General features: G+C 46.9%; 1 protein-coding gene across 6 annotated transcripts; it reads right to left on the reverse strand.

Annotated features, from left to right (window-relative positions):
• On the reverse strand, window positions 1,513–24,123 carry RFWD3 (ring finger and WD repeat domain 3). 6 transcript variants are annotated; one of them, XM_021408904.1, is made up of 15 exons: window positions 24,045–24,123; window positions 23,442–23,652; window positions 22,091–22,131; window positions 21,741–22,018; window positions 20,140–20,372; window positions 18,298–18,398; window positions 18,009–18,206; window positions 15,819–15,910; window positions 13,789–13,903; window positions 9,457–9,685; window positions 8,119–8,269; window positions 6,043–6,219; window positions 4,938–5,152; window positions 4,451–4,668; window positions 1,513–3,036 (listed from the first exon to the last, which is right to left on the reverse strand). In XM_021408904.1, the coding sequence occupies exons 3-15, from the start codon at window positions 22,127–22,129 to the stop codon at window positions 2,893–2,895; spliced, it is 2,190 nt and encodes a 729-aa protein (XP_021264579.1). In that variant the 5' UTR covers window positions 22,130–22,131; window positions 23,442–23,652; window positions 24,045–24,123; the 3' UTR covers window positions 1,513–2,892. The 6 variants fall into 6 exon arrangements, with proteins under 6 accessions (XP_021264579.1, XP_021264580.1, XP_021264577.1 ...); XM_021408905.1 differs by having other exon boundaries at window positions 23,422–23,652; XM_021408902.1 differs by having other exon boundaries at window positions 21,741–22,131.

Consider the following 24,151-nt stretch of genomic DNA (forward strand, 5'->3'; position numbering starts at 1 on the left):
CGCCTCTGCAGCCAGTGCCCATCTCCACTGGTGCAGGCTGGTGCTTCACTTCCACTTTGTCTCCATTTATCTCCTGGGTCACGGTCTTGCATCTTCGCTCATCGGTGTGCGGAAATAAACAGAGCAGGGCAGTGCTCGGACTCTAAGGAAGCTGGGGACAAACAGGAGACAACATCCCGTGGGACAGGGTGAGCCTCGTGCCTCCCACACTCACCCTTACAAAAAAGAAAAAGAAAAAGAAAAAAAAGGCGATTTCCCCTGACGTGCTACAGTTCTTCCCCAACCTGCTTCTCCCTCCCTGAGCACTCACTGCTGCTCCCAGCTTGCTACCAGCTCAAGCATGCTGGGCAGACTTCCCCTCCACTGCCGGCGGAAGCACCGGTGTGAGACCTGATGCAGAACCAACCCCTGGGGACCCTCCAATTAATTACGCTTCAGCAGGTGGGATAATCACCGAGATGAGGCTGAGGCACTTCCCCTCCTGCCCAGCGCAGCCCAGCCACTGCCTGTTACCTGCTGGGTTCAGCGCGAGGTCACTCTGAGCATTAGATAAGCATGTCAGGGCATAGCTCCTCGCCTCCTCTTTTTCTCTACTCAGAGGCACTCTTGGCCCGGAGATGGAACAGCAGCACTATCCCCCGTCCCCTCGGTGCTCTCAAATGCTGCTGCAGCTCCAAGATCTTATCAGCAATGCTCCATGCACACGTTTCCTGCAGGCACAACCTGGCAGCATCTGAGCCCACAGCTCTCAGTGCCATCTGAACACAGCTGGGCTTTTTCTTTTTAAGCAAAGATGAGTAAACTGAGCAAGAGGCACTTCTGCCTCTTCAGCATTTGTCCCTAAATATCTTTACATCATCTGGAAAGGAGATAAGAATTAAAATGAGGAATGGTGCTCTCCCCCAGCAGCCTGCAGAAGAGAAATAGTGTGCACGCAGCCAACAGGAAGGCCCCATTCGCAGAGCAGAGCGTACCTATCGCCTCCCAGCACATTGACTACAGGAGCTGCCACGGGGCTGCCCTGCTCCCCAGTACCCAAATCTTCCCAGAGACAGAAGCAGAAATAGCCACTCAGCGGCTCCCTGCCTCCAGCACCGCAGAGCAGCTCAGCCCCTGCTGACAGCTGCCATGCGCATTGCATCGACACCGGTTTTGACTACAGCAACGTGCGAGGCTCTTAGCATCTAAAATCTTCAAAAAATTCCCCTCAAACTCTGGGTTTGATGTTCTCTCCAAGTGTTATTTTCTTTTCATTTATTTTAATAGAATTTAATTTGCTGATACCACCCTGCAGGAATAAGAGGTACAACAGAAAATAAATGCTACCTAGAAAAGCAGAAGATGGGAAATCTTAATCCCTTTCTTCCCGCGTGCATACAGAGATCTTTCGTGGGGGGAGGATGGAGGACTCTCCATCCACTGAAAGCCACTGCCTGGACCCCAGTGCAAGACATGAAAGCTTACCTGTGTACAGGGCTGCTCGCTCACAGCCCCAAGACAAGCAGCATATACTGTGGAGGTAACTATAAACACTTTATTCTTACAGCGTATAAAAATAAAATATTATACAGAAAATCACAAAGTTAAGCAGACATCTCGCCAGTCTCATTTTTAAGAGGTAAGACTCAAACAGGACCCTACCTCACACATCCCAGAAAATAAAAGTGTTCTGGCAGTGTGAGCGCCCGCACGCTCCGTGTGCCCAGGGCAGATGCTGGCAGCACAGCGCTGTGCCCAGGGACATGGTGCCAGCACAGGGACTTGCCTTGTGGCTTCTCAAGCATCCTCACAGCTTTGCTTTCGAAAAACAAAAGGAAACCAAAGTCCTGTTTCATGACCTGACTTGGAAATGGGCATTCTCACACTCTGCAGCATATTTATGGTATTGATGCCAAGAATCCACTGCACCAGCCAGGGCTGATCCCCAGGGGCAGTCCCACTGATGCACTACAGGGGAAGAGTCAGCACTCTCCTCCACGGTTCGGGCTGTTGCAGTGCATCAAGGACAGACACACTGACTGCAGCAGCCAGCAGTGCAAGCATCCCCTCCCTCTTACCCTTACTTCTATATTACATGAGTAATATAGAAATATATTAGTATTATAGAAATATATTCCACAACCACACCACCCAAGTTTGCTTGGATGCTGGTGGCAGGTAAAGGAGGAAGAGAGAGGGAGATGGGGACAAAGAGTTAGGGAACTACAGCGCAAAAAAATATATGCTCACAGGGAGAGAAGACAAAATACTGTCTCTCTGCAGATTTTTCAAGCCTGCTCTCTTCATGGCCACAACGCAGGGTCTCTCCTCCTCAGGAACTGCTAACTGCCTTTGCCCTATGCCTTCAAAAAAAAAAAAAAAAAGAACATGGGGATCTGTTCTCTGAAGTAGTGAACCTGCTTTTACACCAAGTATCAGCAACGCTGGTGAGGTGCCAGCACTGCCATCTTTTCATCACCCAGTAATCACAGCAGGACTCCATGTGAGAGTACAGTGGGTGTCGCAGGTCTTCAAGTTCCTTTTATTTTGTTGATTCGTAGAAGAGATTTGCAAATGCCTCTAATATATTCACGCTGGAAAAAGTGCAGCAACACACGCTGGAGATGGGCCAAGAATTATTGCTGTGCCGAGGCAGCTTGCTGAGCTCGACTGTAGAAAATTGACCAATGAAGAAATAATGACAGACCTAAAAAGGAGGATGGAGGATGACAGGAAGCACCCCAGGCACCTCTGTGTCCCAGTTCCTGACTACTGCCAGAAAGGTGCTGCCGCAGCTCCTGTCTGCTGCAAGCAGCACGTGCAGGACAGCCGAGCGTGGGACTGCGCTGTTGCCGTAGGGTCCATCAGCAGCACACCTGGGAAGTGCCCGTGGTGGGCACCGCGGGGACACACTCACTGCCACTTGTAGAGCTTCACCGCCTTCTCCGTCAGGGTGGCCAGCAGGTGGGCCTGGTTCACCTCCACGGGGCAGATGTCCAGCACGGGCAGGTCAGCCTGCAATTTCTGCAGCAAGCAGCCGCTGCCAGCATCCCAGAGCTGTGGGACAGAAAACACGACTGCAGGGTTCTCCTCCCGCATCCAAACCACAACTTCTCTCCAAAGAAAATAACTGTACCCCCCACTGCAGCAAGCACTGCCTCCAGCCTCCCTGGGAGATCTGTAGGCAAAGGGCTGCTCCACCCACACCTGGTTCCAGCAGACATTTGTACTGGCAGCACAGACCTAACACAGATAAATCATGCTCAACCAACCTGCCTGCTTTCAGGAAACGTCCAGATCTGTAGACAAGGGGCACGCAGCGGCTGTAACCTACCTTGATTTCAGCGAGGGTGTTGACACAGCCTACCATTCCTGTACCCAAACTGGGATGTTATGGTCCAGACAGCTGGATCCTTGCGCTCTAAGGCTTAGTGGTCTGCACCCCACCTGGAGGCCCTTTCAGCACTGAGGTTCAGTTGCAAGCTCCTCCTTTATTCAAGTCATTCTCCTGATCTGTCTGCCTATTTTACTGAGCGCTGATGCAGACAGCCCTCACACAGGGAGGAGGCACCAGAAGGCAGTCGCTCTCAACCACCTTTGTCCTGATGAACTGTCTCCACCAAATCATTCCTACCAGTTCCCTGAGAAAGCCAAACATGACTCTTCTGAATGGTCTGTATGCTGCTTTTCGCCCTCCCTACTTCCTTCAGGATCTTGGGCTCTGCTGTTTCAGTCACTGTGGCAAAGGCTGCTGCTGATTTTCACATATATTATTTCTTGTTTGCTGAATAGACCTAGGAAAACATCATCTCATCTGACACCTCTGTTAAGCAGTTGTTCCTGACACACTCCAGAAACATTCTGGGTTACCTGCACCTCGTTGTTGTGCCCTTCCACTAAGTGTTAGTGAAGTTCACACCTCCCTAAAACCAGAGTCTGGAGTTTTTCCTCAAGCTGCTTAAAGAAGCCTTTTGTCTGCTTTCACAGCCTGCTTGGGTAACAGACTCCCACCAATGTCACCCTGATGCCTCTCCTTCAATCCCGGCTCTCACGCAGCCTGCTGCCCATCCTCTGCACCTCAGCTGCTTCTCCACAAGAAGGACAATGCTTCACCCCATCTTCCCCCCTCCCTAACGAGCCTGTGTCCACCCCTCACAGCACCTGGCACATTAGCTATCCCACTGGGGCTCAGGTACTGCAATCACATTATACTGCTCCATTGCAACAAGCCCAACTACATTCCTCTGGCAGACAACAGGGGCTTGCTGCCTTTGTTCCCTTCCGTGGATGCGGAGCATAGGCTGATATTGGCCAGTATCCCATACTATCAGTATCATCTGCTACAGGCAAGCACAAGATAGCGCTTGTGACAAGGTAATTCCCACCAAAACACATCGATGCTGTGACCAATAAAGCTTCTCTCCCAGAGAACTGCAATAAAGTCCACCACACTGAAAAGAACAGGAGATACCATGGCCGAATTAGATGCCTCATCGCCAGCACACACAAAGATGCTGCCATCCTCCTCTGGGCTCTGAAAAATGGCATTCTTGGTCAGCAGCTTGCAGGTGGGTCCAGCACTGAAAGTCTGAACGGGGTTAGAAGAGCACACCACATCTTCAGAGGATTCTGTCAGCGGGCTGCAGGTCAGTTCCATCAGCACACAACGCACGCACGGGTTATTTTTACCTGCATGGCAAAAGTAAAAAGACAGGCCTTGAAATATTCGACTGTGTTGTGGACAAGTATAACTGTAGGAAGACAAGCAAAGCCACCTTGCAGCTACCTCCTTTTGCCCTCACCTGTTTCTTACCTACGTGCAGACACCCCTTACCATGGTCAAGGCAGATACCACACCTCAGGTAGGTGATCAGATCCAAAGTTGCTGATGAACCAACAAGAATAGCTGGACAGAGCATCAACAAAAGAGCACACTGCAGATGCACACTGCTACTTACTGGGCCTGTATGTTGCGAGGCAGTGCCGCGTGCTGGCCTCTGTCTGAATATCGATGCATCCCCCTGGTTCCAGCAGCAGGTGATGAGGCCGGTAGGAGTTCCCAGCCTTCTGTTCCCAGAAACAGGCTCCTTCCAAGGTCCCAGCCAGGATTCCACCATATGGCAATGAGGCGGAGGCCATTCGAGGCAAATAAGACAGAGATACCATGGGACACCTGAAAGTAAAGTTGGCAAGAGTCAGTGTTGCCAGCTGCAGTCATGCTGGCATTCTGCTTCACTGCTTCAGAGCTACCACAAAGGAAGGACGCAAGGCAGGCTACGAAACAGCTCTTCAGGGAAGGAACCCCAGTGGTTTTGACATGGATAAATGAAATTCAGCAAGATTACTGTCTTACGCTTTAAATAGGCATCATACAGTATACACCAGGTGTGGTGCAATCCACAGCTTTATCACTCCAAACAGGAGACAGCAGGCTTCAGCAGTCATCAGTAGAGAACTTATTTATGAGTCCTTTCCTTCTCTGAAGGGGCAGGCCAAGTGACAAAAGCAACATGCTCAGGTTATTTAAACAGCAGCTTGACATAGCTGAGCCCCATCTCAGCCTGCCTTGCATTAAATCTTGTTTAAAGCATTAAAGCCTGTGATTGTCTTGGGTAGTGTAAAGACCTGAACAGCCTGACTGGCCAAGTCCACACAGCTTATAGGAAATCCCCTGAGATACGCTCTTATATTAGTATTTGATTCTGAGTAGAAGAGATATGAGGGCCAGTGTCCTGCACCTCTTTGTTATTTGTCCTTTTCAAAGGAGACACTAAACCCAGCTCCAAATCCAAGCTGGTTCTCCTGCTCAGCTGCACAACTGGTGCGTTCACTTCTGATGGCCCTTAACAAGATGCACTGGCCAAGTACCTGCACTAACTATACATGTACCGCACAACCATAAAAGACACTCCTCACATTTTACTAAGTCTGAGTTTTTGAACAACAGATTCACATAAAAACAACCCAGATGATTACAACTGCTGGATGATCGATGGAGGGAGCTATGCTCAGCTTAACACACACCAGTGAAGTAGAGAAGAGTGACAAATCCTCATGCCGTACCTGGACTTCTGAGGGACTAGTTCCTGCACATGGGAGTTGGTGTCTCTCAGATCATATATCATGATGGAGCCGTTGACCAACCCAGCATAGATGTAGTTTGTATCATCCAGACACCAGCAGCAGCTCCAGACAGGGCGGCCAGTATTGTATGTCTGTACCACAGTATTTGTTGCCAAGCTGCAGGAGAAAAGCAAACTGTTGGCCCTTTGCACAGCACCTATTGGTAAGAAAGTAGCATGACCACAGAAAGCAAATCTAGCTTTTAAGTCTGTAGAAAAAAGCCTATCTCCTTAGAATGAATTCTAAATTACTGCTCCTATACTCTACACATGAAACTGGATAATCTAGACAGAGTAATCCCTTTCATTTTGTTTGTGAAGCGAGTTACAACTCTTCCAGGGCAATGCCTCCTTGTCTAGATTGATTTTCAGAGCCTGAGAATGGAAATCTCAGAGCAGGATCTCAGCTGCCTCATGGGAAAGAGAAATCTAAGTCAATTCTCTGGAAACAATTATGAGAAACCCTCCAGTGTAATCTCGTAATACCGCTTATTCCTAAAATCCCAGGGTTTGCATCTTCAGATTACATCTCATTACTTATTTCCCCCTTTCATGAAAGGGACAGTACTCATGCCTCAAAAGAAACCAGTTTATACAAGAGTGAAACAATGAGTGGGGTAAAGACTGCTAAAAGCACATTTATAGTGTTAATTCTTTAGAAATTTAATTTGTGGAAGGCTGAAGAGGGGATGACATGGAGGGGCACAGCCCAGAAGAACAGATGAAGTTGGTGCCAGGTTAGAATGTATTTGCCAGGGGTGACATTGCCAATATAGGCTTGGTACACTCCAGTGAGACAGAAGAGAATGCAATAAAATAACCCCTTTGCAACTCATACGGTTCACCCCGAGGAAATCAATTATGTGCAGAAGTCCAGAGAAGTAATTGCTCCCAGGTAAGCATAATGGGAACAACCACAAAGACCTGGCTTGTGAGAACTATCAGGGAGTTTCGTATCAGAATAGCAACCAGTTGAAAGCAGTGGGGAACAAAACAAAGCCTTTGTGCTATTTTAAAAACTAAGCAAACAGGGGACTTAACCACATCTTGGATAATTCCTTTTCACAGGATGACTAGGAAATCAGTAACTGGAGAGATGACCAAGGAGGGACTCTTCTTTCTACAAAGATGCTGCTGAAGCAAGCACTGAGCTCCAGCATCCTGGGATCAAGAACAAATGCAGAAAGATCACAAGTTCTGATGCAGTCCATCAAGCAGAGAGAGGCAGACATGGGAATCAAGTCTGAGCAGCTACTACAATGAGGAGCAGACCTGCTGAAAAGCCACGACAAGAACACCAACCTCATCAGTTACAAACCTGGCATGCTGGCTTAAACAAAACTGCTTGTCTCTGATACTAATTTTTAAGTAGTCTAAGAAGCATTTCCCAGGAATGGGAAAGCAAGTATTCTTTATGTTTTTGTTGCAGAATTATGTTCTCTTTGTTGTTTCACACATGGGAACAAACTTGGACTACTTAACCACATGACATGTTCTGCCTAACTCTATACTGACAGACACGTGCACGCTGCTACAACTCAGTAAGACCAAGTGGCCAACAAGGTTTTGAATTAGCTTAAGCTTGAAAGGCAGCAGAGTAGCAAGAAAACACACACACATGCTGAAAATTCCATCAGGGATGAAAAAACAACTCTCACCCTCTGCATAACTGTCTCCAACCTGCTGTTTTAAGTCTCTGCTAGCTCTAGAGCACCTGTGTTCCTCCAGCACATGCTCAACAACGTTGTGCGCACACTTCATATCCCAGATGAACTCCACGACCCACAAGATTTAAGTCAGAGAAGCCAACATCGGTGCAGGGAACAAAGTGCTGAAAACCTAAACACTGCTTCTGCTTTATGCTATACAAGCTCCTGTGCTCTATGTTTCACTGCAGTCACAGAAAAATCAAGCACAGAACAGCAAGCGCTACAAGACAATTGCAACATCCAATCCAGTCTCTTGCACAGAGCAAAACACTCAGCTGGGAGATGCTGCTTCCCCCAGCAGGGCTCACCTGGTGAGTTTGAGAGTGTTGTCCAGAGCAGCAGACAGCAGCAAGCCATCTGCACGACTGCCAAAAGCCAGCCCCCGGATCTGTTTGCTGTGGATGGGGATGTACTGACTGCTCTTCAGGTTGGCCACGCTCATCATCTTCACACCACAGCCTAATGAGAAGGATAACACAGGTTATTGTTAAGCAGCCTGTAAGGCAGAACACCTACAGCAACTGCTGAGGAGCCTGGAACTAGCAACTCTACAATCCAAGCTACAATCACCATATTAAAACCTGCAGTGAGGTGAATGCATCCAATTTATTTGCTGTTCTGAGTAAGAACTGACACAAATCATTATTAAGTTCGAACGGCAACAGCGTAAAAACCTGAAGTATTCAAGCCAGCAAGAGCAAACCCAGCATTAGTGTTACAGTTCTCGTTACACGAGCTGCTGCTCTTTAGTCGCTTTCTTCTAAGTACGCACAGTAGGATTACATGGCAATTTAAGAGAACAAGTGTCACAGCATAAAATGCTTCCAGGTGAACTTCACCTGCGTGCCACAAAGCCTCCATTCAGAGATTCACTCCCTGGCTCCAAAGAATAAGGCGAGTTGAATACAGTGAATGGAATTTTCTTATGTTGAGATAAGGCACGTTATTTGGTTAATGGTTTGGAGATTAAACCAAGCTTCACCATTCAGAAAGCATGAAAGTGCTTTGCAAATAAAGGCTCTCAGACTCCTAATGCTCCATCTATTTCACTGGGACAGGAAGCTGGCACAAAGCCAGGTGTCAGTTCGCTCACTCTGGCCATAACAGCTAGACAGCAACAGGGCTGCCCATGCTTCTTGGCCTCCTGTTCCCACACTGACAGATAGTGCTCCTATCATTCACACCAAAAGCTTGGTTTTTTGTTTTTTGGGGTTTTTTTTGTTTGTTTGTTTAAAAAAAGGAGTTAGGTGACAGCACGTGGATCAATCCACCTGCGATGCACGGAACAGCGTTTCTTGCTCATGCATCAGGAGCAACTCTGCCTGCCCTTGTGTGCTGACCTCTTGTTCTCTCGCTCATGTATCGGACACCTTTCACCTTCCTGTGGATGTGGCACTTGAGCAGAAGAGCCAAAGATCCTCTGCTAGGATCCCACTGCAGAAGCAAGGGAGGAGACAAGTCATCTCTCTAGACAGAGGTCACCAAAGCAGAGGCAAGGACCAGAGGTAGACTTGTGAGTGCTCCCAGTTTATATGGCACATGCAAAGGTAAAGCCAGAGAAAGAGGGTGCAGGGAGCAAGCAAAACATTTAACTTTTGTAAGTTAACACCACCTACAAACTCCCAGATCTCGACTAGCTCATTTACCAGGAATAAAAGTAGACTGTGGAGAAGGCTGTGATACCACAAGACAGCTCAGCGAGTCACAGTATGCCATCACTCTGCAGTTCCCAGCCTGAGACACCACAAAAACCTTCTCCAAGTGGTACTTGCGCTGGCTCTGGCTGGAGGGGAGGCCGCCTGGGAAGCAGGTGCGGGAGCTGCCAGGTTGTTTGGAAGCACTCACATTGTGCTGAGCCACCAGAGCCTTCAGCTCCTGCAAAGGAAAGAGAGCGCAGAGTTTTAATGCTCTGCTGGAGATGTAGCACCCTGTGCTGTCTGATCCACGTACTTCAGGTGTTCCCATTCTCAGAGGAGAGAGAATACAGACTGCTCTGTCTCCATGCTGTTTCTGAAACACTGCATTTCCCAGTGCCCTGACTGCGAGAGCAACAAAAGCATTCAAAGGTTCTGCAGGCTCTGGCCAAATCTACTCAGAGTCTGTTACTGTAAATATTAGAAGAGAGAGGGCTCTGGGGCAACACAGAAAAGCCAATGACAATTATTACCAGATCAATGCTGTTTAGAGGAGAATGAACTGCCAAGTATTACATGCAGCTCAGCCACAAGAGACAGGCAATTAGAACCATTTTCCAGAATTTCCAGAATACTCCATAAAGGAAAAAAAAAACCCAAAAACCTCTAGTTTCAACACAGGCTGACTTGTTTCCTGCAACACCCTCTATTTAATGAAGATGGCCCTGTTCTTGTAAACCCTGGGCAGCAAATTCCAGGAACGACAACTCTCAAGAGCTCCTGCCTTGTTTTCTGCTTCTTCCCCGCCTCCCTCCACCTCAAGTGATGCTCAAGGATGCTCAGCAAAGCCCTTGCCAAGGACACCTTCCATCAGAGCACCAGCCACAAACAAGGTATTCCCCAACTCTTCTTCCCACAGAGAGCACCAGGGGCGAGGTGGCCATGTGAGGAGCGGCCCTGCTTTGTTTGCATCACCTCTAAGTGGTCACAGTGCTTTCTGGGGACAACTTGTAGTGCAGTCCCCCAGTGATATTAGAGGAAGGATATATATTAAGAAAACTGCTACTTGCTTTCTGTTGTCTAAGCAACTTGCTTCACATACCACGTAATTTTTAAACAATTAAGGGCCACATGAGATATTATGAATCTATCAGCAGATTGCAAGCTGGCCTCAATACTGAGCCAGCCAATGCCACTTAACTCATGTACAAGCAAAGGCAACAGTTCTCAAAGAGGCAAGACCAAATATCAAGCTCTACATTAACAGCTGTCACTGAGCCCCATAACTTTTGGGGACCGCTCAAGAGGAGAGCGGCTCTGATGTGTTCCAGAGGTCTCATTTGCTCATTGCAAACCAACTGTGCATTCCAAATTCCCCACGAGACTAAAAATGGAACCTGAAGACTCAAGATGAGCAAGCAAAGACAAAATCTGGGGAGGAAGAAGGGGTGTAAGGGGTGCCAGGATGCTGACAATCAGAAACTACAGCTTCAGGCTTGGAGGAAGCAGTCAGTAAATACACAGGTAACTTAGAAGACAGCAACTTTTCATCAAAAATGTAAAAGGTCTTATTTCTGAAAGACAGAAGAATGCCACCACCACTGAGAACGGGATTAAAAGTTTTTGTTGCTCTGGGGAGTTTATAAAACTCTTCTTGCCAACCTGCACTCAACATTTCAATTTTACACAAGATCCTCATTAAGAAGAAAGGCAGGCAATTAAAAACACACAGACCATCAGTACAATGTCTGTATTTAAAGCCAAAGGATAAACCCAGCAGAACCAGGAAGTCTTACTGGAGACGTTACCAAGGCGACTACAAACACTGCACCAAAGAGCAAACCCCACTAACTGTGCTCAAAAAGGACACTTTTGGTAGGATAAGCTGATTGCTTCCTCTGCGATGCTGTGAAGTCTGCCTGGCTCCTGCTATGATGAAGGAACAGTCGGGGAAAGAAGAGGATATCCAGCAAAAATCTTCTAGAGGAGAATGCATGAGAAGCAGAAATAGTAGAGGACAATGAATAGGAAAGGAAAACAACCAGCTACAACAAATTCCAGCCACTTTTCTTCAGAGCATTAGGTTAAGGTTGTAGTAGCTGATACAAAGCTTTAAAGACAAAGGCAGTTATCAGATGACAGCCACTCTTTGGCTGCGCTCCCACAGACCTCTGAGACAAGTCATGCCTGCTACCTTGCTTTACACTGCCTAAGATTTGCATTTAATAGAGATAAATGCAAGACCCTACAAACCTACAGCTGCAGTGCAGCACTACAGGCATCAAACCTGAGCCAAGGAGCCTGGAAACACAGTGTTTTTAATACACACTTCCATAAGAAAGCTGGAACAAGCCCATCTTCATGTAAGAAAAGCATATGAGACAAAAAAAGGTCATAACAAGCAATAAGACATCATGCACAGTTTTCATGCACCATAATAAGAAAGAAGGCTTCACACAAGGGCTTTGGGGGGTAGACTGATGGCATATGCTTTCTCTAAGACTTAAGACATCAAAGTTTGTGTGCAACCAGTGAGCACAACTCTTCCAATGAAGTCTGGCGCAACTGGACTTTTCCGACTTTGAAAATCCCACTGAACATGTGGGTATTTCACAAATCTGTAACCCCACAGCAGTGTTTTCTAGGGTGAATTCCATCTTCTACACCAATTAAACATGTTTTCTTGTACAGCCTGCCATACTACTCGCTGAAGGGACAAGGGCAGCAAATGTAAGACGCGACAAGGTCAGTTCTGTTTAGATGCTAGGGAAAAAATTCTCAGTGAGAATAGTTGAACAGTGCATTGTCCACAGAGGTTTTGCAGTCCGCCTCCATAAACTGATATGCTGATGCCTCGAGCAACCCAATCCAACATTGAAGTTACCTGGCTAGGGTTGGGCTGGAAGCCTCCAGGGGTCCCTTCCTATTTAAAGGACTGCGTAAGTAGTTGCTTTACTAGATGACCTCTCATAAAACAAGGAATTAGTTATGCGTATGCTCAGAATATAATCCAACAGTTTAGCATCTTATTCTACGCTTCCCGCTGATACGTGGCTCCCCAGCAAATTGTTTTTTACTTCCAGTTCATTCACAGTATAAACTAGTACCTTGAAATTGCTTCCAGCATCCACATCAAGTGATGCAGGACAGTGATGAATGCAGTATAAATACTGAAACGGAGCTAAAGAACACAGGGTGCTTAATCTTTATAACACACGACTTCAGTTCAGTTAGACTGGACACTCTATCATCTAACACCTAAAGAACTGCAGGAAGAAGTTATGGACCTGAAGTTTTATCTTATTCCTGCTGTTCCTAAGTCAAAGTTTATAGCAGACCAGTTCTCTAACGCACCCTGATGAGCACACGGCCTCATGCAATCTATGAAGTCCTGTGTTACATCACATGGAAAAACTTGGGCAAAAAAGGACGTTGCTTAATGTACACACATAAATAGCCAAGGCTCTGAAAAACCCGGAAGTAGAGAAAAGCACAGAACTGAGCAAGTTACTAGATAGTGAGAGATTAGGCAAGTTATGACCTACTTCATGCAACAAAAACGTAGCAAACCGGCTGTGAAACCTGGTGCTGATGCAACACGTCAGGTAATTGACAGCAGGAACTTCCAGCAACGTCCACAGCTTCACAGAAACCTTGTGGAAGCAGCTGAGCAGGTTACAAAATACCACAGCATTGCACAAGCCAGGAAGAAAGTTGCAGTTTAGCAACCAGTCATTTATTTTCAGCATATTCTAAGGGGACAGAAGTGCTTCTCAGCAGCTGTAGAACCCCAGCTGACAGGCTCATAGTACAGGAAGTGCTTAGGCCAAATCTTGTCTGGCCTTTGCAATACATTTAGGGGTTTGGTGTTTTTGTTTGTTTTTTTGTAAATGGCCACAAGCATGCTTTCCTCACAAACTACTTATCAAAAACTGACTACACAATGATGACATACCGCATAACAGGTATACCACAGATTTTCAATGCTTATTTTTGTGCACTTAAGAGAAAGATGAGGGGGACAAATTTGGCCCCAAGGTCTGTTCAATTACCAGACCTTGCCAGCAGCCGCTACAAGATCTGAGTGGCAACCTGCAACGTCAGCAGCCAAGAGAACCTACTGTTACACTGCACTTGCAACTTTAATTCTTAGAAGCAAAAATGAAGTTAGCGCTAGGTAGTGTGCATGACTGTGCTAGCCTGGGATGTTGAGGATGACTGACCAATTGAGTTTACTAAATCTTACTAGATCTGGAAGCCTGCCTTCTCTCCTGTAAGGAAGCAAGCAAGAGACGGGTTGGAGAGAAAGAGAAGTCCTCTGTGCATCAGGAGAGTCAGACTCACCTGAACTTGCTTACGGAGTTTGCTGCATTCGTCCGTCAAAACCTGCAGCTGGAGCCGGCTCTGCGCAGATTCCAGCTCCGCCTGCCTCCGCAACTTCTGCTCCTTTTCTAAAGAGCTGGATGAGAGACAGAAGAAAAGCAGACCTTAGGACTCGGTATTGTCTGAGATGTTTCTCTGCTGACTGCTGTCCCCGAACTTTGTTCCAACACAGGTCCCACTCGGGTAAATTCAGAAGGAACAGGGTACCTGGTGCTATACTCATCCAGTACGTTCACCTCGAGAAGTTATCAGTTATGTGATTGTACTGAAAGGCTGTTATTTCTGTGGAACAACAATTGAGCCAATCTCCTCACCCTCTCCAAACACGCTCATCTGGAAAAAGAGAGTGGCTCTAATAGGCCCATATAAAAATTGTACTTACTACCTCATCTTGAGCCTAAAAGTGCACACAGACAATTTAGCAGCAGCAGTTTCGATAACGTACTTCAATTTTGCTTTCATAAGTACTTTATGTATGAAGGGATAGTTGAAGGTGGGGGGGGAAAGAAACACCATTGTGCCTTACAGTTATCTGCATGTTGGGTCTATGTTGACACTGCATCCTGCATTCCAAAAGCTGCAGTACTCCTGTTATTTCAGCAGCTTATGTGCAAGAGATCTCGCTTGCCTAAGCACCTTTAGAATACACAGACCTAGCCTTGCACATTTATCAAGCACAGAGTTCTGTCACTTCCCTACAGCTTCACTGCGTTATTTCTTTCTTGCATAAGAAACAGACCAAGCTCTGTACTGAACCATCGCAGGCATTCTTTCCATAAGCATCCAGAATCGGAAGGGTGGCTCTTCTGAATGCAAGGAACAAAACCATAAGCTCATACCTAACTCAAGGCTATGTGCAAACAGTATCGATGTATCAGTGTCCACATTTGTCCTCTGCTCGTGGCTACGTGCCACAAAGCAGCCACTGCCAGCAAGCGAGCAGGACTGACAGGCAGTCATTGCTGTCTGCCTCCTCATCAGGACAGCAGGCAGGAAACAGATGTATGGCAACTGGGAAGAGCTGCTGTAGGATCCTGAGACACGTGCAGCATTTAGTCACCTCTACCTGAGGAATAACAAGATTTAAGCACCCAAAAGCCTTCTGAGGATTTGAAAACAAGTTGTACTATGCTTTGTTTTGCCATATCTATCCAGCAAGTACAGCTGTGACCCTCCTAAAGGCGCAGTTCAAACACCATCGGGCAGCAGCGATCTGGACAGAACAGATATCTTCCCCTCATAATAGTTATTCCTCAAACGTCTCTGATTAATAATTACTAGGAAGGGGAGATTTCTGTTGAAAGACCAGCATTATGCTCAGGGACATGTTACAGCAGACCCAGTTAAATTCTATTCACTACAAGATTCAAGGGAACTCAGAAGTCTGCAGCACTGCAATTTCAGAATAGTATCTGTGACAGCATCTTAGCAAAAAGACATTTGTGCCCATTTTCCAATATTCCTTTTTTCAGAGAAAAACAGTCTACATTTAAGTTGGAAGGGGGAGTAGAGCCATAGCAATGCTTGCTGACCTTTGTAAGTAAAGCTACATGAAGAGTTTGACAAAGCAAAATGGAAAGTGATTCATAGGAGAGATCAGTCTGTTTAATGCGTGCAGAAAAGATGACGGAAAAGGTCAGTTATTCACTCTCCCTGCATTTCTAATTATGCCTCGCTTTTCTCATCTAATGATGAATTAACAACATGCAGCTTTTTGGCAACAACCCTACACATTCTCCTGCAATGACATTTCAGGATCCAGCACAAGATACCTTTTGCAACTCAAGTGCCACAAAGTGAAAACTCAGTCCTCCTGTTCCCAAAGAAACTTCTCCTTACAAGTAAGGCACAGATAACACAGCAAGATCTATGACAGCCGCACTCACGATAAGCCCCAAGGGAATGCACAAATTGCATTAGATAATGCAGGAAATTAAAGCATAAAGTAAAAGCCAGGCTGCTGCTTTCCTTGATGTGCAAGCAGCACGTACCTCTTCATGCGCTCCTGTTCACTGGTATCCAGCGCTTTCAAAGTCCGAGCATACAGGACCACGATGTCAGAACGCTTTGCTTTCTTATTGCACTGAAAGAAAAGATAAATCAGTTCACCTACAAGAATGGCACTAACCAGGCTATGCATCCCTACAAATTGCTAGGTACTTTTTGGAAAAATCCTTAGGAGTTCTGAAAAGAGACACTGTCTACTTAATGTCACAGCATGTTTGCAAGACACCCCTTCCTGTAGGCACTGCAGCTCTGATGGGGGGCTGCAGCAGCAGATCAGACCCCACATCACTGAAGGAGCAACAGAATCCATCTGCTTGTTTCCCACTAAGTTTATTGTGTTAAAGCACCAGAAACACAGCATGGTCAGTTAAGATCCACAGAAAGGAGAAGGAAAAAAGACCCAAAGCAACAGGACAGCCAGACCTTTGAAAGCATCAATACTGGCTACCTCAACAGCAGAACCCGGGCACCTGAGCAAACTCCAAACTATGATTTACATTTCATATTCCTCTGATGAAACCCTCAGGCCCAAATCCACACAAGCATTCCTGTAACTGTATCAAACACTGACATCCCATTAATTTCAGTGACACAAGGAGAGTCAGATGTTCAATAATTTTGTGCACCTTGCCATGACCATTTCATACTTTAGAACGAAAGGCCAACACATTTCCCTGAGCTGGGACCTGTAAGAAATTACAGTATCTTAATTCTTCCTGTTCTGCAATCGTACTTAGCTGATCAGAAAAGAGGCAGTGAGCACTGAGATAAGTAAACTCAATGGAGAGCTAAATTGCTATGTGCGCTTAAACTGCAGACTTCTCTATTATTTAGCAGCATGAAGAAACCAAGGGCGACAGTTTCAGACCAGACAGCTCCCCCCACACCTCAGAAAACTGCTTTGCAGAGCAGTGAGTGGCTAAGACAGCTTTCCTGGCAGCCAACAGCTGTCACCAACAGGATCTGGAATGCTGCAATTTCACAGTAACTGCACTCCAGACACTTAGTATACAGGGCGGCATGCACAGCAACTTGGTGCTATTCATTTAGAGAATACTCAGCCGCAAAGGACGGCGAATGAAAACGAAGGAAGACGATGTAACTGGAAGGCTGTCTCCAGAGCAGGAACTTCTCACAGGAAATTTTCAGTAATCACATTAAAAAAAAAAAAATTAGGAAAAAGCACTCCTTACAAATTGTTAGTGGTCAAGAAGAAAGCAAAGTGCCAAAGAGCAAAGAACGTCTGAGAGTTTTGCCTGGGCACAGAGCAGACAAAAAGCTTACACAGAATTGTCAGAGATGAGCAAAGTTAGGTTTGGACCCTTGCTGTACTAACAGTGAGTCTTCAGCCTTAATCACAGTGCACATCAACAGGAAGCTTCCTATGCATGGAGGGAATCCTGCACAGAGTCAAGCAAGATCATGGAAGCTATCAAAATGACACAGGGAAATCCTGAGCTTCCAGCCACTGCCTTGGAAAGCAGAACTGAACTTCATCGGCACAGTGCTCATTGACCTCCTTTTGTCAACATTCATTTCTGGAAAAAAAATCAATTAAACAGAAGTACATCACAGAAAAGCATAGACCTAATCAAAATGAGACCAGAAGTACCCATGGAAACAAAAGCAGAAAGAAGCTCCTTAAGAAGCAGATCTACCACTTGCAACTGGACATTAAAGGATGTGGCCTGTTTCTCCGTTCACTCTCTTAAACCTACCTGAACAGTCTGATCTTTAGGCTGCAAAAGCAGATGCAGTCCAAAAATAGAAGTTAAACCTACAGCAAATGGTTCTCAAACAGATTTCTACTCCAGTAGTGCATTCTTCACGCTTAATTGCTTCTAGGAATCTGTCTGCCGTTCCCACACTCCAGGAACAGAGCGGTGCTCTGAAACCAATTACAGGTTGAGTTCAAACTAGCAAGCTTCTGAGACTGCTAGTCACAAATGCTCTACTTCAGGGGAGCAAATCCATGTCAGAATCTTTCCCTTGAAGCACTGTTAGCTGTGCCTGGGCCAGATGCATCAAAATAATTGTGATTTTTGTTATTTCTGACAGCAGGCAGAGGTGGTTTCTTTGTAGAGCAAGTAGCTGTAACCGTTATGGTGACCATGCCTACAGCACAAGTTACCCAACAGCAAGTCCTTCCCAATGCACACAAACACCCACTTTACCTGAGGGCACTTTCCTGCCTGTCCCTTGAGCCACCTGTCAATGCAAGTGTAACCAAAGAGGTGCCCACACCGCAGGGCTGACAGACGGTGGTCCCCAGCATTGGTCCACTGCTCAAAACAGATGGCACAGGTGTCCCCCTCCTCCTCCTCCAGGGGTGCAGCGGGAATTGGTGGTTCCTCCTTCTTCAGTGGAGTTCTCTAAGATTTTAAAAAAACAACAAACCTTTTGTAGTCAAATGCGGTTTTTACCATATGTAATCTGCCTCCAAAAGCACTTAGGTCACCTCACCTGCTTTTGCTGGGCTTCAAATTCTTCATCTTGATGATTTCCATGTTCTGCAGAAGCTTGAGGCAGAGTTTGAGGCAGCTCTGCTTGATCCTGACTGGAAACTAAGGAAAGCATTGCTTAAATAAAGCGATACATAAGGGGTTCTCCTTGACTTGATCCATAATCATCAGGGCATCTATACAAGCAGTGTAGCAATGGCACAGGTTACACACCGAGCTTCAGATCAGTGCCCTGGGCACAGGTCAGGTAGTTGATGTGTAAGCCCTTCTGCTCAACAACTGAAGTGCTGAAGAAATTTCTGCTATCTTTTACAGAAAGACGCAGAATTCCAGCACGCTCGGTGACAAAGGAGAGCTTTGGAAGACAGCCATTGTTATCAGGGCTTTTCTGACTTGTTAGGAACAAATACAGCTGCATACAGATCTACAGTTAGGCTGAAGTAAGGTTACAGACCTGCATCATTGTGCTCAGAGATAGACAGATACCAACGTGGAGAAGGTATTTTGCCAAGGGATCTAAGCATGAATATTTCATGTGCCAAGGAGGCATTTACCATATGCTGTCTGTCCATTCACCCCGACTTAAGCAGTTTTCCAGCTAGTGGCTATCTGAACTATGGGTTCTGCTGGGCCATATGTTTTTGTGGCGTGCCTGTTAGCCCTTCTGTTGAAGCACGGGCACACAGCAGAGCTATGTTTGGACTACCACTCCTAGCATACTAAAAAGGAGCAGAAAGCACTATCTCCTTCAGCTCCCTGACAAAACAAAAGAGTTATTAGCCACAATTAGTACCCAAGGCAGATATTCTCAATGCAATGGAGAGGTATCACCTAACACTGCCTTGTGTTAATAATATCTTCAGCCCCTAAAGCTCTGGGATGAACAGGAATCAGCAGATTACATAAGCAAGAAAAGACAAGGGGATTCCAGAAAACCCAACAGAGAGCATATGTTCACACAATATTAGGCAGCACTTAACAGCTTGAGCGCCTGTCACGTGTAAGGCTAGCTAAAAGCAAGTGGAATTAATCTGCTCAAAGAGGCAGATTAGATGTATCCCAAAAAACCGTCAAGATAGGCTGGCTAATGAAAACCAAAACAAAAACAGACTGAAGCATAAGGATGTTCCTTAGAGACTGGAGTCTCTAAGAAACTGAGAGATTAAAAATATATATGTTTCTTATATTTGTTAAGAATCTATAACCTTGAATACCAAATTCACCGTTTGTCACTCTTACATAAAATACGCACGTTCATCACAAACCAAGCCACTGAAGTGCATTACAGCCTGTGAATGCGAGTCTGAATCAAGGAAGAAAAAGCTGAGGAAAGAAAAAGATGAAGCTGTTGTACCTTTATCTCCTAAGCTAAGTGTCACAAAAAGTTCCAGGAACGAAAATTATTTTTTTCTTTCTAATTTGGTTTAAAGCAAAATATCCTGAATCTGACCCTTCTCTGAAAAGTGAAAGCACTGCACAGAGATGTGACCTGATGTCTTCAATAATACTCCTCAATAGCAGGTAACAGAGGAAATGTTCTAAGCAATAACCCCGAAATTTCAAGTTATTTTGAACACTTCCAGGATTATTTATAAGCAGCAGCCTGCAAATAGCAAAAAGATTATATTTAAGATGACAGTGACAATCCCTTATTCTGTTACTGCTCTTAGGAAGTGCTTGCCAGAAAGCCCTGTGGTAGCAACCTGCTGCCATCAGCTGTAGGCATCATGATCTCTCAGCACCGGCCGCTGTGAAGCTCCAGAGTATTTCCCCGCTGAGTTTTGAGGCAGCACAATAAGTTTCTGAAATTAAAATATCCACACAGCACAAATAAAGCACAAACCTGAGCTAGCTGCTGCAGGCATCTGCTGGGCTGTTGGAGACAGCGTTGCTGGAGTCTCCACCTCTTCCTCCTCCTCAGAAGTGCTGCTGTCGGAGTCGCTCGATTGCAATTCCGTGATCTGTGATCTGTGTTCCTGGCTGTTCCTCACGATATGCGAGGGCTCCAGGTGTGAACCTGGTACTGTAGCAGGCTCTTGGGTCCTGCTGATTTGAAAGTAACTGTCCAGCGCTGCCCTGCATCCAGAGAAGGAAAAAATAAAGGTCACAGTTATTTCAGGTAAACTGAAGGCTTGGTATGCTGCCCCAGCTTGCCCACAGAAAATCTCACAGGCTCTAGTGGCAGATAGGAAAGTATCAAATTTATTAAGACAGACCTGGTAAAGAGACAGTCCTACACAACTACCTGCTTTATGGACAGCCAGCAATATGACACAACAACCCTTCACCTTGCCAGCTCAAGAAAATGTCATCACTACACATGACTTCATTTTGGCGAAGGGTACTGGTGGGGTTGGAGAGAAAAAAAGCAAAGACTTCAGTACTGCTCACTAACAGCCTATGCAACTCCTACACTGTAACTGAAATCGCAACACAGACCTGGTTCCCATCCCACCAGAGAATATTAGAAATCCAATTTAGATACACGAGGCTTGTATCAGAGCTCATTTCACTGACTGCACAGTGCCTAGTCTGTCCACCTTCCCCCTTCCTGTCTACAGGAACTTCATCCCTGGAAAGTAACATCCTCCCTCTTCCCACATCAACCCAGCTCTCATCTCAATTATCCTTCAGATTCAAAGTAGTTTTTGCTAGGTTGCTTCTAGCCCCGAGAACTACAGTGACCTTCACAAGCAATCCATGGGCAAACAGTACAGCAATGTTTAATCATCGAGGAGGAGAGGAGATCTTGGTCTCGCTGAATTTCAAGGCAGCACTCCAGTTAATTATAACTTCACCCTTGGCATTTACAAAAGCTACAGAGATGAGACAGAAACCAAACAGACCAGAAACAGGGATTTCTTTCTAGCTGGGAAGTGTGCTCACTCATCACCTTTTAAACTCATCACTAACTGCCCTAAACGTAGAATTTTTACTTTGCTTGGAGATGACAAAAATTTACAGAAAAAAAAAAATGTCAGTCTGCATTTTTACAAAAGTTTCTGCAGCAATTGTCACCTAATTAGGCAATCCTCAAATCAAAGGTGAAATGCAGAAGAGAGTGCAAGCTCCACTGAGCTAAATGCTGGCTGGGACTGCTGAGAGTCAGCTCTGCTGCAGGAAGCACCAACAGGAATCTGGCAGAGCAGGGAAATGGCAGGAGCAGCTCTGCACAATGGAAAGTGTAGAAGTGCTCAAGTCAACAACACCACTGCCAATAGAAGAACTGAGAAGGGGGGATTCATTTAACAAGAAGCAAAGACACAGTCAGATGAAGTCAGAGAGCCATCAGTGAGCTTAAAAGTTTTGTGAGGTGCTCAGAATTTGGCCACAGTCACACACCTGGACCAAGCTGGGCCCAACAAGCCAAGAAGCAAGGCAGTTTTAAACCAACGTCAGAGCTGGTAAGGGCGCAGCTCAGACCCAGCTTCATTTCTGCTTTACCTGGCACTGACTGTCCTCTGGGAACCACCGACTCTCGGCTGCCTGCGAGCTCTTCGTACTCGTGGACGCTGCGTGACCTGCGGCCCAGGCAGCAGCTGGTGCTGATCAGATGCCCCCTGCAGCCTCAGCAGTCCGATGAGAGCTGAGGACGGATTCACCTGCTGGCCAGAGTCAGCAGCCGGTTCCCTCGTGGCATCAGCAGCCGATACGGTAACAACTTCAACTTCATCGTCAGAAAGAACGATAGTGGTGCCTCCTCCACCTCCGAGCACTGGAGCCTGGGAGGACAGCGCCGTGTGAGCAGCGGGCTCTGCGGGAAGCGTCCCCTGGTTCTCTAGGGAGTAGCTCACCACTGGTTGGAGATCAACTTCCATCTCTTCCTGAGCCATTTCTGTCAGGAGTAGAAGAAAGCTATGAGCATTCGCAAGCCTGTACCCTGCCTGTGGCCTGATGGTAGCAAGAACTGGCTGCAGCACTCAGCGACTACAAAAGCCTTCAGAATTCAGTCTAAAGAGACAAGCTGTCCTTTTGCCTTTGACATACAGCAGAGATAGACTGACTCAAGTAGACACATGTATGTGAGCTGGCATAGCAGCACCTTCCTGACTCCTACATCTGAAGCCTTTAGCTCAGCACCAGCTAGCACCAAGGGCGCATGGCAAAATCCCGTTGTGTAAACCTTTGGATGAGCATGGAACGTTCAGGATTTCTTGTACTATTACTTGCCAGAAAATGCATTAGGATCTTGGAGAAAAGAGTTTGGAGATATCTTAGAGATTCTCCATGACAAAACCGCAGAAACACCGACAAATACAGCCAGAAATGAGCTCTGTAGAGCATCCAATCCCTTGCAGGCAGGCAGTCTTACAACACAGAAAAGCTCCGAGATTATTTCATTAACTGAACAAATGAAAGCACTCACAAGAAAAAATAATCTTTTTGAGGAGGGGAGAGTAGACTAAATTCTGCAATCTGTTGATGGCCATTTGCCACCCACGTGTTTTGGCAATCACAAATCTGAACAGCCTTGGGGACAGCAGATCTTTTGCATAACTTAAGAGCCCAAAGCACACACCAAAACTTTTCAAGGTAGGTGCTGTGCAAACAGAGAAAAGAGTGCTTTGAAATACAAATAACAACTAGAAGACATATGCAAGAACTACTAGATGCGGATATACTAACATATTTTGATAAATCTCTTAACAAACGCTTATTAATATAATGCTACCTTAACTACCATTTCATAGAATCACTGTGGTTGGAAAAGACCTCACAGATCCCCAAGTCCAACCCAGCCCACCCCCACCGTGCCCACTGCCCATGTCCCTCAGTGCCACATCCCCATGGGTCTTGAACACCTCCAGGCACAGGGACTCCTCCCCCTTCCTGGGCACCTGTGCCAGTGCCTCACTGCTCTTTGGGAGAAGTTTTTCCTAATAACCAATATTTCAGCCTAAGTTAGGCCAGAGAAAGAGATCAAGCCCCATCTCCCATCTGACCAGCTACAGATACAATTACAGCTGGTAATGAAGCCCTGCTTCCCTAGCACTAAACTCAGATTCGTGTTAAGACTGCCACATGCAAACCCTTGTTTTCCTCACAATGGAAGCCTTAAAACACTGCACGGGGTTAGCTAACCCTAAGTATTGCTTAGGAAAGATGTTAACGTTGGACTTTTCACCGTGAAACTTCGGCACTTTCCTGGAAGGGCAAAGGTCAGGGCCTCCCCGTGAGAGCTGCCTGCACAGCGTCGTCTGCTCGTGCCTATGGGTAGAAGGTGGCTCTGGAGAAGCTCCTCAGGCCCAGGTCAGAGGGACTGGGGCGGCACCACCCCTGGAGCAGCAGCTTCCCCTGGCGGACGGACAGACCTCCGAAGGCACAGTTCTGCGCCTCCATCCGTCTGCTGCACCTGCTTCAAGACGGGGGAACCAACAAAACCCAAATAAATCATCAGCATATGGCAAGACTAGGAGAGTGCCCCGCAAACAGAGCCCTGTTCGGGGTTGCGGAGGGGGTTTTCTCCCCACAGGGATCCGGTGACGGCCGCCACCGCACGGAGTGCGGGACGCAGCGCCCTGCCGAGGAGGGCCCTCCCGTGACAGCCCTCGGCCGAACCTCGCGGCACCGTCCCGCGCTGCCCCCGCTGCCTCAGGGCCCGCCGGCCCCCTGGCCTCTTCCAGGCCGCCCCACAGCCCGTCCCGGCGGCCCCCACAGGGCTCGGAACTGGCGGCGGCTCCGCCGAAGTCACCTGAACCACAGGAAGGGAAGAGAGCAGTCGGTCCGACCCGGCCCGACCCCGCTCACCTCACAGCGGACCCCCACAGCCGCCCGCCCGCGCCGCTCGAGCTGCGCGCCGCCCCACCCCCTCCGCCCTATTGGCCCGACTCCCCCTCTGCCACCGCTTCTATTGG

This window comes from Numida meleagris, chromosome 10 (assembly GCF_002078875.1).
Source record: "Numida meleagris isolate 19003 breed g44 Domestic line chromosome 10, NumMel1.0, whole genome shotgun sequence".
Lineage (NCBI taxonomy): Eukaryota > Metazoa > Chordata > Aves > Galliformes > Numididae > Numida > Numida meleagris.